Source organism: Cariama cristata, unplaced genomic scaffold (genome assembly GCF_000690535.1).
Source record: "Cariama cristata isolate BGI_N322 unplaced genomic scaffold, ASM69053v1 scaffold6557, whole genome shotgun sequence".
Classification (NCBI taxonomy): Eukaryota; Metazoa; Chordata; class Aves; order Cariamiformes; family Cariamidae; genus Cariama; species Cariama cristata.
In genome coordinates, this window is record NW_009628259.1 from 41,939 (window position 1) to 56,692 (window position 14,754).

Consider the following 14,754-nt stretch of genomic DNA (forward strand, 5'->3'; position numbering starts at 1 on the left):
TTTCCTCCCAGTAATAATTTTTCAGCCTATTGACTAATTTCAACTACATTTTACAGGAAACTAACACCTTTGAGATTTTACCAACCATCTCTCCCCCTAGGTTGCAAAAATTAAGCAGCCAGGAAGAGAAAAGAGATCTTTTTAGTCCTGTCACTATGGGAAAGACTACAAGACAAGGTGCACTTTCAGTATACATTTGAAAGTTCATGTAGTGCTCCAACTCAATGAAGTACACTTCCAGGAAGAGAGAACTCTTATTTAGGAGAAATGTGGAGCTTTAAAGTTTCTAGTTTGTGACTCTACTCAATTATTCATCCTTCCAGACAGCCACACATGCAAATATATTCTAGGATGTTGCATCTGCACAGAAAACCATGTTGAATTTTTTGTTAGCAACAATGTTCCATAGTACATTGTATCACATCATAACAGAGTTTTAGATTAAATCTTCATTTTTAAATGAAGGACATAATTTTAAGGTTTTAAAACTGTGAGAGTTTTTTATTGCATGTCTTTCAAAGTTCTTTATAGCAACATAAAAACTTGCAGCAATGTGTCACATAGAAAGATACAAGAACGTCAGTGAACCAGGCATAATCAGATGCCAGAAGAAGGACTGACTTGGAGCCCTGATAGTTTATGGTACCTAGCTCTACAGTTACTATATTTTGCACACTGAAATAAAATTGAGAATTACCATATTTTATTACCATAAATTATAATAATAATTATGTAATCTGTTAATACTTTATAGATAGGAAACCACAATGGTACAACAAAGTAATTTCAAAATCCAAGCAATAAAAGATGTGTATGTCTACTTCCTAACTGACGGCACACTGATTTTCTGCTATTGCTGCCTATCAGATGGACTCAGCTGAGCAGGGTATTTGGAAAAGCGCATTCCAATAATGAAATATGTTGTTTGTTTACACTGCAGCTGCTGCCCATCACTACTATTGTACAAGAACTTCTGTCAGAAAATCCACCAACACCCCCACATCCAGCACTGTTCACCAAACAATCAAACTTCTCAATGCCCAGAAATTGAACTCCCACTGGCTGTGCAGTACATTCAGGCACTATGCAATAAGGCCTATGCTCCTGAAAAAGAATTCCCTAGAATTCAGTAAACCTCTATATGTTTCCTCAAATCTTAGAAAAGTTTTAGGGAATTTAATGTAAGATTTAACTAGACGCCTTTTAGCCCTTAGAGAAATAATGCAATATCTGTCCACACAGCTGTCACTTTACTAAGGTTACATGGTTTGTATGAAGAGCAGTAGTTATTAGTGACACTCCTGCAGTGCCAGTTAGTGTTTCTCCTCTATCTACTCATGCACAGCTGGGTGGTTTTCTACTTTGATATTTCCCCTAGGGCAATTTCTAAGGCAAGATCTCCTCAATCTTCACTGGGATCTGCCATGAATCCTTCTTGACCCCTTCTGTAGCATCCAATTGCTAGTTTTTTACTGTTCCTACACAGTATGCAAGGCTCTCAGAATGCTTTAGGAGCTTCTCCAGCTCAGAAGCCTTCAAAGCTCTGCCAGGCTCCTACAGTGACATGTATATTTTTTAGATACACACTGCGTACTATTTACATTCCATAGGGATAGATATTTGGATGCCATGTCCCTGCATGACAGTTTGCATGATACATGCAATAAAAATCATAATAAAAAAGGAGTATTAGTAGGCTAACATCTGAGATAAAGGCAGTCTTTTCCCTTTACTTGCTTTATTAATTGCTAACAATGTGCTCAGTAACATACAGGAGAGAAATGGGTACCTGTCTAAACCCAAGACTCACGCCCAGTGCTGGCACAGAGCTTGTGTTCCTGTGCCCGGCTGTTCCCCCTCTAAAGGGGATGGCCAGACCGTCGCCCAGTGATGCCCCAAAGATCAGTTGAACTGGCAGACAGACCCAGCCTTTGGACTGGGTCAGCACTCTCCTCATACAGTATTTTCAACAACCCTCTAATTAATGAAGGTACAGGAAAATTCCCCATTTGCCTGAGATGAATTGAGAAGAAGTCAAATCCTCAAGTCCTTAATCAGTCCTTATACAACAACTTCGCTGTAAATGTCAGTCTCTTGGAACAAAAATCAACTGCACGCACTGGCTTGAAAACAGCAGTATTTGGTACTGTGTTTGTGGTGTGCTGTGAGTTAAAACAAGAACTAATTAATCACTTTCATTGCTATTTCCAAATATTTTTCAAAATTAATACAGTAGTAACTTGTTTCCAAAATGAGAGAAGGACACCTTACTTAGACGAAAGCACAATTTAAGACAATAACAACTTACCAAATATGACCCAGACTTTTTGCTGCACTGGACATTAACTGTAATACACTACCAGCATGATCATTAGTGCTTGTTCCATTTCCTTTATTAAAGATAATAGCACATACAATACCCTCATTTCCTTATTGCTGATGGCAGCATTGCCAGACTCTTTTGACTGTAAAGCTTCTTTTCTCTGGGTGCTGCAAAAAGAGCTTTGCACTCAGCTTAAAACAGGCCTCTAAAAATGTTTTTGACAAAATAATTCTGAATCAAGGTACTGAGAAATCAGGCTGGTGTGATAATAAAACCCACTCTGTTTCCCTTCCAACAATTTAAATACCTCATTAACATGAAAAATTAGTTTTAAATCTGTTTACAACAAACAAGAACAACAAATTAATGTAAACCAGCAAAATGATGAAGCTACTCATCCAAAACACCCTCACCCTCTAAACAGATTATCCTGTGTATGAAACCATTACTTAACATTGCTCTAGAAATAGCACATTTAGGACAAAAATGCATTCCTCTCCCAGGCAATGGCAGCCCTTCAATAGGCTTCTTACATAACTTGACAGTTTACCTACTTGCTTATTTGTTCTTGACAGCAATGTGCTAGAAAGGTCTCCCCGGGACACTCACAAAGCCCTTGTTAAAATGTGGTCATCAAATGGAAGAAAAGGCTGACACGATTTCCCAGCTTCCATGGAATCATCTCTGTACGTGACGTGTTAAATCACCCCTCCTCGAGATGATTCACCTTCAAGCCTCACAAACAAATTCTGAAGAAACAAACACTTTGTGCCTGAAATACATCACATGGCAATTATTTTTTTGATTAAAAAAAACCAAACAACAATGCCTTAGGATGGATACTGTTACTCCCTATAAGCCATTAAGGTGTATGCCATGTCCATGGCAACACTCATAGTTCAGATTCAAGTGAAGAATGTATATAATTGCCCTGCAAAACATACCTTGATATCAGTTCAATCATTGGTCCTGCCTGCCTTCACTGACTGCAATTACGAGAAGGTATATGCAAGCAAACAAAAAGATTCTCCCTTTATTTCATTCCTTCTCTCTGTCGGACACCCTGCCTTGATATATAGGGTTTATTATGCATATGAGGCATATTTTTTATGGAAGTCCTTTTTAGAAATATTGTTAGAACCTCTTTATTCTGCAGTCTACTACAATCACTATTAAAGTGGGTGTTTATGAGATTTCAAGAGGCTACAAGCAAGATCAAATCAGACAGTATACGCCTCATTATGGAGACTAATCTCCGTTTTTTTTTCTCATGCTGTGATTTGTGTACACAAATATAATTATACTTTTATAAGCATAAATGACTATAAATAGTAAAATTATGATTATACATGTTCTCTTGCCTTGCTGTTATTTCAAGTGCACTGCAAAACCCTTTGCAGTAGGCTATCCCTATAATCATATCCCATTTTGTCACCATCTCATACCTTCTTTCAGGACAAGGCTTCACAGGGATTTCAGAATACCTGTCAATTATCCAAACTTTGTTAAATCAGTTAGCACAACCATTGTATCTGCTGTGACATCCCTTGTATTAATTTGCATAACAAAGAAATGTTGCTTTGAGACTTTTTGAAAGTCGCTTCACTTGCATATTCATCTTCAGGCCAGTCACTTCTTTATAACTCACGAAGTACAATTGTTATATACATAGTAATCATTACGACTACTGTCATGTTGAGAATAATATGGCAAGTATATATAATTTCATGCCATCCACACAGTATATATAATTTTATCACTTAATACAAGTAGATAAAGCTGCCATTATGGAGGCTTACACATTAGAATATATTCTTCAGGACATCTGTTTGATCTTCAATCATATACAAGTTAAAAGTGACTTGTGTACTAGGTAAATTGCTTTGAATCTAAAAAAGATGCAATACAAAAGAAAGCAATTCTGTTATGTTGCTTTTTTAACTAAGCGAGATAGTTGGAAACATATCATATGTTGATATGTGTGGATGCAGGGGAGAGAGGCAATTTGGCATGTTGCATGTGACTGAGAAAAGGCAGGCAGTTGATTAGAGAAACTGCTTTTGGGCACAGCCTTGATGGGAAACAGAAATAGATGCAAGGGCTGCGAAACTGGCCAGCAGGGCTGGTGTGGAACCTGCCTGCTCTCCTTCCCTTCTGCCACCTACAGCCTTTAGAATAATCAGGACTTCACAAAATAACATTGATAACATCAATTTTTACGTACTTTGCCTAGAGAATGCAACTATGCAGTTATGTCCTTGAGTATAGGGAAACCACTTCAGGTGAAGGTTATTATCACTTCCTAGGTCAGAAAGATGTACAAAGTCTTAAGTTCTACATTAATTTTTATTTACAGAAAATAAAATATCTTTCAGTTAAGCAAAAGAAAATACCAAATAACAGTAATAATTTCAATGCTTTAATAGATGACAGAGCCCAATTTGTAATTAGAGATTTATATGCACTTTAGTAAATTTATTTGAATAAAAAGCCAATGTTCTCAGTATAATTTTCAAATTGCTCTTAGATTTATGTACGGCATGCTTACATATCATGTACAGCAGCAAATCTCTTATCCACTTAAACATAATTCCAGCTAGGGATTTAACTGGAAATGGATAAAAGCATATATCTGATTTCTACACAACTCTGCAGAGCTTCACATGCACAATTTGAGCAAGGCCTACTGCCACAAGACATGCAGATGTCCTTAACATGAAATTTTTGACATTAGCAATTTGTAAGCAAAGGCAATATTTTACAAAAAAACAGTTCTTTAAGTATGCTGCTAGGAGTGATCATAGCTAAAGGTACTAGCTACAGGAAGTAATGGAACATGATGAATGAGTGCACAAATACTGCTGCAGTTAATGTTCAGTTGATAGATCTTCAACTCTTGATCTAAATAGCTTCAAAATATTTGGCATCTAACTTAATTCTTACAATTAAAAATTCAGTATTCTCCTGTATTTCTGTGTCAATGGCTGAATATTAAGAATGGGACTCTTTTTTTCTGTAAATACAGTGCAAAGTACCAGTAAAAGATGTCAATAAGAGGAGGGGACTTGGAAAAGGTTGCATGCCTTGTTATTTCAGGCCACATTTCTGAAATGACCACAATTTTTAACTGGTACTAGAGATCTTGCTAAATTTCTTTACAGGGATGGTTCCACTGTCCTCAGTTCCTATTGGCCAGTTCAGTACTGTGGGAATATTCCAGAATTTGTTTTTGTAATTCTTCAGTCAATATCACTTTCACATTTGAGTAAAATGATTTACATCTAGCTAACAGCAACAAACTCTGCATATGTCCAGTTGTGTCAAAGTCTTATCATTCACTAATGTTTTCTAAAAATGCAGCTGTCTTAACATTAATAAAAACTTAGGTTTTCTGAAAAATTTTTGAGAAACACAGCAGAACTTGAATATACAGTAATTTTAATTTTATGTTAGTTTGCTACAGTTATCTTTAACATAAATTCATTTGCCTCTAAAAATCCTGAAACAGAACAAATGCCAAAAGGTTCCCTATATATATGGAAATTTTTAAATTTAGGCTTCCATTAAACCCACTGACCCATTGGATCCTCTGTAGTTTCACTGCCTTTATGACAAGCTCACAAGAAGGACCAAATACTAATAAAAATATAGAAAGTTACACAGAAAGCTCTTCACATGTCCCCATGAAGATTTCCAAAACAAGACTATAGAAGGCCAATGGATTATCCCTCAGAAGACATTTCTGAAAAAACATGACAGGACCTATTACAGATTGCTGGACCCATCTGCTCCTTTTTCTTCACAAGTTACATCCCTACCACAAAATGGAAAACGGCTCAAGTCTAAACACACATGGGTGTTTACACAGCACTTGTGAATTCCCAAGATTAAAAGCCACCATGTTCTTCACCATATCACTACTGAACACTGTAAAGCAAGCGTAAGTCCTAACCTTTGAATGCTATTTGAAAAAGCCTTTCCCCTGGTATTTATCTTGAACAGGATAGGACAGGAACAAATAGTGTTATGAAATTACTACTGCTTCTTGGATGAAGAGCATTCAGCAGTGTCAATGCTACAGCTACCCCAAGCCATCACTGCAAGCCAGGTTGAGTACTGAGTACGTGGCCAGTCACACAGAAGAGTAGGTTTTCCTCTTTATCCTTCTCAGCAAGCCAAGAGAAAATATTGCCCAGTCGCAAAGGGCAGAAAGGGTGTTCTGGTTTGGTTTGGTTTCATCTTACTCTTCAAGGTGACAGGATGCCAAAGGAGGACAGCTCCACTTGGAACAGGTTCTTCTCCCTTTCATGTGGTCCAGGGAAGTTCAAAGATTTTTGTCTCCCAGTACTCTTCCTGACAACAGGAGGATTATCTGAAATACCCGCAGCTAACACTAACGGTTGCTATGAAGAAGCCTAGAAACATGTACAGTTTTGTACCTGTTCTGGTTTTCCTTCACAACCGCAGTTTTAGGAGATTAGATGGACAGCTAGGAAGCACTCTGAACAAGGTTTGATAACAGAAGGACATTACAGAGCAAAGACTGCTGGTGGGTAAAATTATCTTAGTAGGAGTTTTCCAGTCACAGTTGCTGAATTGAGAGTAAACTAGCTGGCAAACATGAAGATAATATTACAAAAACATGGTCAGGAGATAGGGTGTCCATTACAGCCCCAGTCAAGACTTCATGTGACAATAAGGCACTTCATAATCACATCTTGCGTGTCCTCCACCTGCAGCCCATTTGACGTGACTGAAGTCCAGAACCACCCCATGCATTATATGACAAAGTGTAAAACAAACAAAAACAAATATATAGGGAGAAACCTGGCAGGCAAAACAATATATCCACACAGTCAGTTTTCCAAGATATTACAACTGACAATCTTATATGGAAAAGGTATACTAAGGTCTTTGTTCTTGTGTTTCATCCATTAAAAAAGGGCACCAAATCCCACAAGATCTGCTTCGCTACAAAAATCAGAATGAACAAGGACAGTTCTTGAATGTCTTGGGTCACCGGCACTAACTGCTCTGAACTACTTGCAGCTCAGGGATACAGGTATCGACATCACATCTCCCTGAAGGTTCAAGTTCAGTTTCTGTGAGCAATCCTTATCTCCCATGCAAGCTTAAGGCTAACAGCTCTCCACGCCACCTCAGTGGTGGGAAAGAGCTGAAGAATTAGCAGAAAGAAAGGACACTGATCCAGCGTCTAGGTTTTCTATGTTGTGTTTTTTCTCTGCATGAATTACCACAAAAGTAATACAGAATTTCTCCTGCATATTGACAAACTTTTTTTCTTCTAAAAAAGAACAAATACAAGCATTTCCCCAATTTCATTGTAAATGGTGCTTTTAACTACAGATAGCTGCTGTGCCTCTTTTGAACTTAGCATTCATCTGCCCCTTCTTCCAAAATGTTGCAACGCAAATTTCCCAAAATGAAGTCTGCTGGAATGCAAGTGTTAAATCTGAAAGCCAACAATCTCTGCACTTTTCCTCCTGTTCCTGTTGGTGGGTTAGAAGGAGAATGGCAAAAGTGGACCATGCTGTCAGGGAACACAATACGACATCATAATCCTTAGCACAGAATTGCAGCCAGAACAGCAAATTCTTTCTTGTCTTACAGTATCAAGCATTGGTTCTTTTTCTAACAACCGCATACTCAATTAACAAGCTGAATCTGGCCTAAATCTGCAAGTTACTGAAATACCACTTTTGAGCAAATATTCTGAAAATTTGACAAAATTTTACATTTCCCCTTCTTCCCCCACCAGAAAAGCAGAGATTGCTGCGTTTTTGGTAGCTTTAGATCAGAACAACTGCTGTTTCCTAACCGTACCCTGAACAACACTTATGCCAGGAACAGACTCAGAAAATCACTCCCTACTGCCAGACGGAGAACGGAAAATACTCAGGATTCATCAGGGAATGGGGAGAGACCTGAAGGTGCAAATGCATCTGTAATAGTATATAAGAAATTTATGGTCCATAATGAAACACTGAAGGACAAAATGCACCTGGTGGGGAGCGAGTGGGGGAATACGTGACTACAACCCTGGAACACCTTGCACAGTGCGAAAGCCAACCAAGAACTAACAAGGACTGTTTCTGAAACGATGTGGCTGATTACGCTAAGACAAGGACTACCGACTAACCGCAGCCCACAGTCACGTACACCCCCCTGTACACCCCCCTGTACACCATGGCGAACCCCTGTACACACCCCTGTACAACAGTATGGTCTGTGGTGAACAGATGTCTCTAGGGGCAGGGCGTAGCGATCCTTGCAGCACGTACTGGCCACACGTGCCAGAATGATTGTGGGTCCCAGCATGGACAAATACTGAGCAGGGGCTCGGGGGACGGTGGATACAACAGCGAGGACAACGTTGCCTCTATAGGGACGCCTGTTATGCCTCGTGCCTGAGTGACACCACTGGGGAACTGTTTGTTGAGCCTGGTCTTGATATCCATTGTGGGGTCGGTATGCATGTAATCTGCTCGCAATAAATGCTGTAATGCTTTGCTTTTTGCAATAAACGCTGTAATGCTTTGCGTTTTAAACAAACCCTGCATGTGTAAACTTTTACTCCAGAATTCAATGAATACAGTCTCCTCTATTAAAATGGAAATCTTCTGCAAAATCCTCTAAAGAGAGGAAGTCAATGTTCTTCAATATCTACAGTCATGCATAAGATTCCTCCTCTTACCCACAGTATTCTCAAATTTTGTTACTATTTTACACAGGTCTTTATCCTGTGTTGTAATACCATTCTCTTTTGTGGAATTTAATTTCATTTTCTACAGAACTGAGCCCCATAGTTCTTCCCTATTTGTCTAAATACACTCACTCTTCTTAACAATATGCCTTTTCAGGTCTAGCTAAGTATATATTGATAATATAACACATATGCCTTGTTCAAAATTTCAGAATTCTGTGACGTTTATACCTTGGTTAAGTTCACCTTGTAGCTGGTGGCTAAAACTAAAATCGTTGATCACCTCTATCTCCAGCAAGCACTAACTCAATGATTGTACAGAAAAAATGAAACTTTTTCTTAATCTTTAGCTAATGACCACTTTTCTTTGAATACCTAAACCCCCAAATATTTCAATCAATTCTCTTGGGTCTCAGCCAGACTTTAAAAGTCTGGTTACCTCATTTGGTCTAAGCTCTAGTTGTTAGACACACCGGTGCCTCAGGGTCTGTAAAATATACTTGCAAGCTGCACATTTGCGGTAGGATCTTACCTACTATCATACAGCTCATTATTGGACAGATCAAAGTTCACTGAAATGAACAGAAATCTTTAATCTAGATTTTCCCTCTCAAACCTGCAAGTGGCTAAGTGCCCTCAGTCTTTGCAATCACAGCTCAGAATTCAGCACGCTCCCTGTGAATTTAAGCTCACAAGGAACTGAATAGAAATGCAGGCATACAATGAAGCATGAAGTGGCAGAAAACTGAAATAAAAAATAGAAATGAAAACAGAGAGGGTGCCACATACAGCTTCAGGAAAATGTTCCTATCTAGACAAGATAATAGCCAGTCATAAGCAAACAACCTATTATACAATGTGATGAGAAATTAACTTAAGAGACTGCTGCATGAGTTCAAAAGTACATATAGAAGGTATGCTAGTAACTACCCTAATTACAGAAAGTAAACTGTTAAAAATAATTTCAAATTTAAATATAATGAAAGGAGTAATTTAGCCTTCAAGCAGAAACCTATCACTTTGACACTAATGCAAAGTAGGTAAGAAGGAACACAGTTTATTTGTAGTGACAAATAAAAGGTTTTGAAAGTACACATTAAAAAAAAATTGTGTCATTTTCTTAAGTTTGACCAGCTAAAAAGTAGATGTCTCTTATAGAAAAACCATCTAAGTGTCTTTTTGTGACCAATATTTCAAGGATTATTTGAATTTCGTAACATCAATAACTCATTCTGCAAGTAAGGCAGTGAAGGCACATCAGGACATCTGCATGTGGAAATTCATTAATGTTACCAGCATTCATCAACGCTACCACAATAAGCATGCAAGACAATGACACTGTATACAACTGATCCTCTGAGAAGGAGAGATAGGACAGTGATGTCCCAAGAGAGACTGCGCTCAAATGCATCCTCTCTCAGGAATAAAATTCACCCTGTTCTGAGATGTTGGGTAGCAACAAAACCTCCTTACCTGTTCTGAACAGCGCAGCAAAAGAGCTAAAAAGATGAATACTGGTTTGCCCTAGTTTTGTATAAGCCTTTTATCTTATGAATTAAGCTGTCTCCCATCTTGAACAACCATGGAATAATAATGGAAAAGGCAAAGGTGTGGAAGAGAGAGAAAAAATGCAATTTGTTCCCACTAAGGGCAAATACAATCATGGACTGGAAACACTGGATCAGATGTAACCAGCAGAGAGAAAAATCACGGAAAATGGTGAAATAGATGTAGTCGTCCGCAAAACAATAGTGTTCTTGTTATTTTCCCTGTTCTTGGGAGGACAGATGTCTGATATGATTACACTGGCTTGTGACCTGGAAGATTATGATTCATTTTCTATGTGTTATTCTGACTGCTTGCTTAATTCTTGATAAGCTAGTTAGAGGTAGGCTTACAGGTATCCAGATATTACAAGAAACAGATATACCTAGAAGCTTTATGGGAGTCTTTTTTTTAAATTTGATTCAACAATTTCAAAAGGAATTGAACAAAAATGCTTAGGTGCTTTTAAAATCCCACTTTACACTTTTGATTAAATCCTTTAGAAGTGTTTCAAAAAAAACCTTTGCTAAATGAAGATACAATACCTCCTCATGTCAATGATCCACTGTGACGACAGATCCATTACTACAGTAACAGACCTTAACAAGGGATTAATAAAACAGGTCGATAGACTAGCTGAAGAGAGTTCAGCAAATGGAAAGCTGAATGCTTCTTTTGCGAAGACCAATTTCTAAAAATTGCAGAGGTCAAAATGCCTACCTGGTGCCTGGAGGGTATTCACTGGCGTGGTCTATTGAGGGGATTGTACAATTATTTTGTTCTAAGAATGATCTATGGATACATTTCCTTTTATTCTGGAAAGATTTGTCTGCTGCAGCAGTATTTTCCAGTCTCTAACAATAACTCCCACTCTGCTCACAAATGCCATTCTGTCAAGTATACAGTCCCAATCTATCAAGTATTTCAGCTGGGCTGCAAAGTTCCTAAGTTGGGAACTGCCACTTCCACAGCTTTGCCAGCTTTGGCTTAGATGTTCAATATCAGCTGTAAGAGCAAAAGTCAAAACAGTCCATCCAAGATAGGAATCTAGTACAGGATCTATAAAAATCCAAATTATTGCATGCTCATATAAAGGTCAGCTTTTTAGCTTTTGTATGTCACTGCTCCATTGATTTCAACTAAGTTATTATAATTCATAGAAGCTGAAGATCCTCATCTGGTTCCTGGCTTTTAAAACACACAGCTGAAACATGTTCTGAAACATCTTTCGGCAAAAGCTAATCATCATTTTTGCAAAAGAACAATAAATAATGTAGAACCATCTTAACTGGGGCACTTCCACTGGAAGAAAGAATTGGTCATAAAATAATCATCTGACCCAATTTTAAGAAGTTTATGCAAATGCATTATGCTGTGTTCTAAACTTAAATACATAATTTAGATTACTTTGGATGAGAGTGACTCAGTAAGAATCACATCGTTCAGAAAGTAGCATGAAGTGAACATGATAGTCTTGCAGTATGTCTGGTTAGTACAGTAAACACCAGTTCTCACACCTTATTCAGTGTGAACAGGCTTAAAAATAGTAACAAACCATGATTTATAGGAGTTCTTCACAATGGGGTATTTTGTTACTATCCCAGGTAAATATGGCCAAGTTGACCTGTTCCTTCTGAATAATTACATTACTGCTCTAACTACATTAACTTTTCCTCACTTCTAGGTACCTTCCACAGAGGTCAACCATCACCACCAACCCTTTCCTGAAGACAGCTCTTTCAACACTGCATCTCCGTGGATGAGATGCATCTCTGTACAGATCCTGCCTGACCACTACTATCCTTCAAAAGAGCCCTTCAGGCTGACCTCTCTTTTTCCCATGTCATCAACAGTTGCTTTTTGTTTGAAAAGTCTGACTGTCTGGAAAAACACTGAAAGTCAGCCACATCCCATCTGCACTATTTGGACACCTCTGAGCACTTGTGTCTGCTCCAAGATCTTTGCAGTCTTTCTGCTACTTGGCTCCTCCACCTCAAACATCTGCTGCAGAAAACCACGCACTGCCACTGGATAAAATCCAAAATATCTCCTGCTGTCTCTGAAGTCAGAGCGCCAGGCACAGCAGAAGGCAAAATCTTCAGCATCTATCTCTCCTTAGGCCTTGCTAACATCTTAGTTTCACAAAGTAAAATCGCGTAACTCATAAAATCCTGTAGCTATTTTCATGGCAACATTCTGCAGGAGTCTCTGACTGAAATTCTTCTAACTCTTTACACCAGCTAACATGTTCAGCCACTCTATTATCCTTTCAAGTTGAGATGAAAAATAATGCACTCTCTTTTGTTTAAGGTTCCAAATAAATTATTGTGACTAAAAATGAACAAGAGACTACACAAGTGCCAGTGATTTCAAACTACTTTTGGGGCTAAAACGATCAGTGCTAAACTCCACAGGTTTCTAAGACTGGACAGAGCATGCACTCCACCGTAACAGATGACTTGGAGCATTAAATGTATTGCTGACTGCCAGCCAAAGTCACTTCTTGCCCTTCAAAGTGTCACTATCTTAAAAAAAAATCAATATAAAATTAATTATAGGAGGGAACTTGTGTGGACTGTCTCCAGCAAACTCTGCTTCTTTCATATATAAGTATTGAGCTATTATAGGTGAAAGATTAGGTGCTGAGCACATGATGCTACATAATACTCACAGCAACTGCCTCCAGGATTTGTTTAACAGCGTCAGCAGCATCTCGTTCACTGTAGTAACCCTTTTCCACAATCCTGCAGAAAAAGCAACAAGAGAAATTATGTTCAGGATTATGCATTAAGGTAAATAAACTGTTCAGGCAAAAGTTTCTTTCCAAAAATGACCTTGAAAACAATCAAATCTAAATATGACCAGGACTCTGGAGTGTCTCCTAAAGAATAGAAAACAAACCTTTTGCAATTTAGGTTACCTTTGATTCCCAGTTAAATGAAAAACTAGAGATAAAGGTAAGAAGCTCATCATATATACACATTCATTTGAAAGGTTTTGGAATTTTCTAAAATTCAGGGAATCTGAATTACTCTCAGATAAAACTAGGTATCCTTTAGGAACTGCTTTTTCAGTTTTATATTTAACTTAAGCTTGCCCTTATTTATTTAGTTAGTGAGTTATTAAACAAAAGCACTGTGCTATGCACACACAGATCTGAATTTCTCAAGAGAAAGGGCTGGTGCAAAAATTTACTAGCTTAAAATTATCCCTGAAGTATAGTGGGCCGGACAATTGTCTTTTTTTCCCCCATCAGTAGAAAACTGGGGGCTCTGTAGTCAAGGAAACATGGTTTCATTAAAACTGAAACTAATTTTTTCTTTCTTAACGTAAATAGCCAGTACGCTATGTTTATTTTGTATAGATGACACGTAAGAGATTGATTATGTAAATGTGCCAACCATGTGCAGCTTATGGTGAGTTCACCAATATTTATGAGTTCTGAAGATCCTGCAAAATGGTTTTCTTTCTCTCTTTGCTTTTACATCAGTTCAATCTTGTAAAAACAAAACAACCGTCAACATCCAGAGGGTGGTGGTCAATGGCTCAAAGTCCAGATGAACGCCAGTGACAAGCAGTGTCCCTCAGGGGTCTTTGCTGGGACCAGTACTGTTTAATATCTTCATCAATGACACAGACAGTGGAATCAGGTGCACCCTCTGCAAGCTTGCGGGTGACACCAAGCTGAGTGGTGCTGTTGACAAGCCTGAGGGACGGGATGCCATCCAGAGGGACTTGGACAAGCTTGAGAGGTGGAGAACCTCATGAGGTTTAACAAGGCTAAGTGTAAGGTCCTGCATCTGGGTAGGGGCAACCCCTGGCATCAGTACAGGCTGGGGGGTGATATGATTGAGAGCAGCTCTGAGGAGAAGGACTTGGGGGTGCTGGTGGATGACAGGCTAGACGTGAGTCAGCAATGTGCACTCGCAGCTCAGAAGGCCAACCACATCCTGGGCTGCATCAAGAGAAGTGTGGCCAGCAGGTTGAATGAGGTAATTCTGCCCCTCTACTCCGCTCTGGTGAGACCCCACCTGGAGTATTGCATCCAGCTCTGGAGCCCTCAGCACAGAAGAGACATGGACCTGTTGAGGAAGGTCCAGAGGAGGGCAATAAAAATGATCCAAGGGCTGGAGCACGTCTCCTATGAAGACAGGCTGAGAGA

The 14,754-nt window shown here is 38.8% G+C and overlaps 1 protein-coding gene across 1 annotated transcript in view; it reads right to left on the minus strand.

Annotated features, from left to right (window-relative positions):
- CAMK4 (calcium/calmodulin-dependent protein kinase IV) overlaps positions 1 to 13,336 on the minus strand; it is a gene marked incomplete at both ends in the record, with an annotated part of 52,820 nt that extends 39,484 nt beyond the window's left edge. The window contains one exon of the mRNA XM_009704732.1: positions 13,264 to 13,336. Within this exon, the coding sequence (XP_009703034.1) occupies positions 13,264 to 13,336 (73 nt within the window). The remainder of the gene's footprint in view (positions 1 to 13,263) is intronic.
- Between the last annotated feature and the right edge of the window lie 1,418 nt (positions 13,337 to 14,754).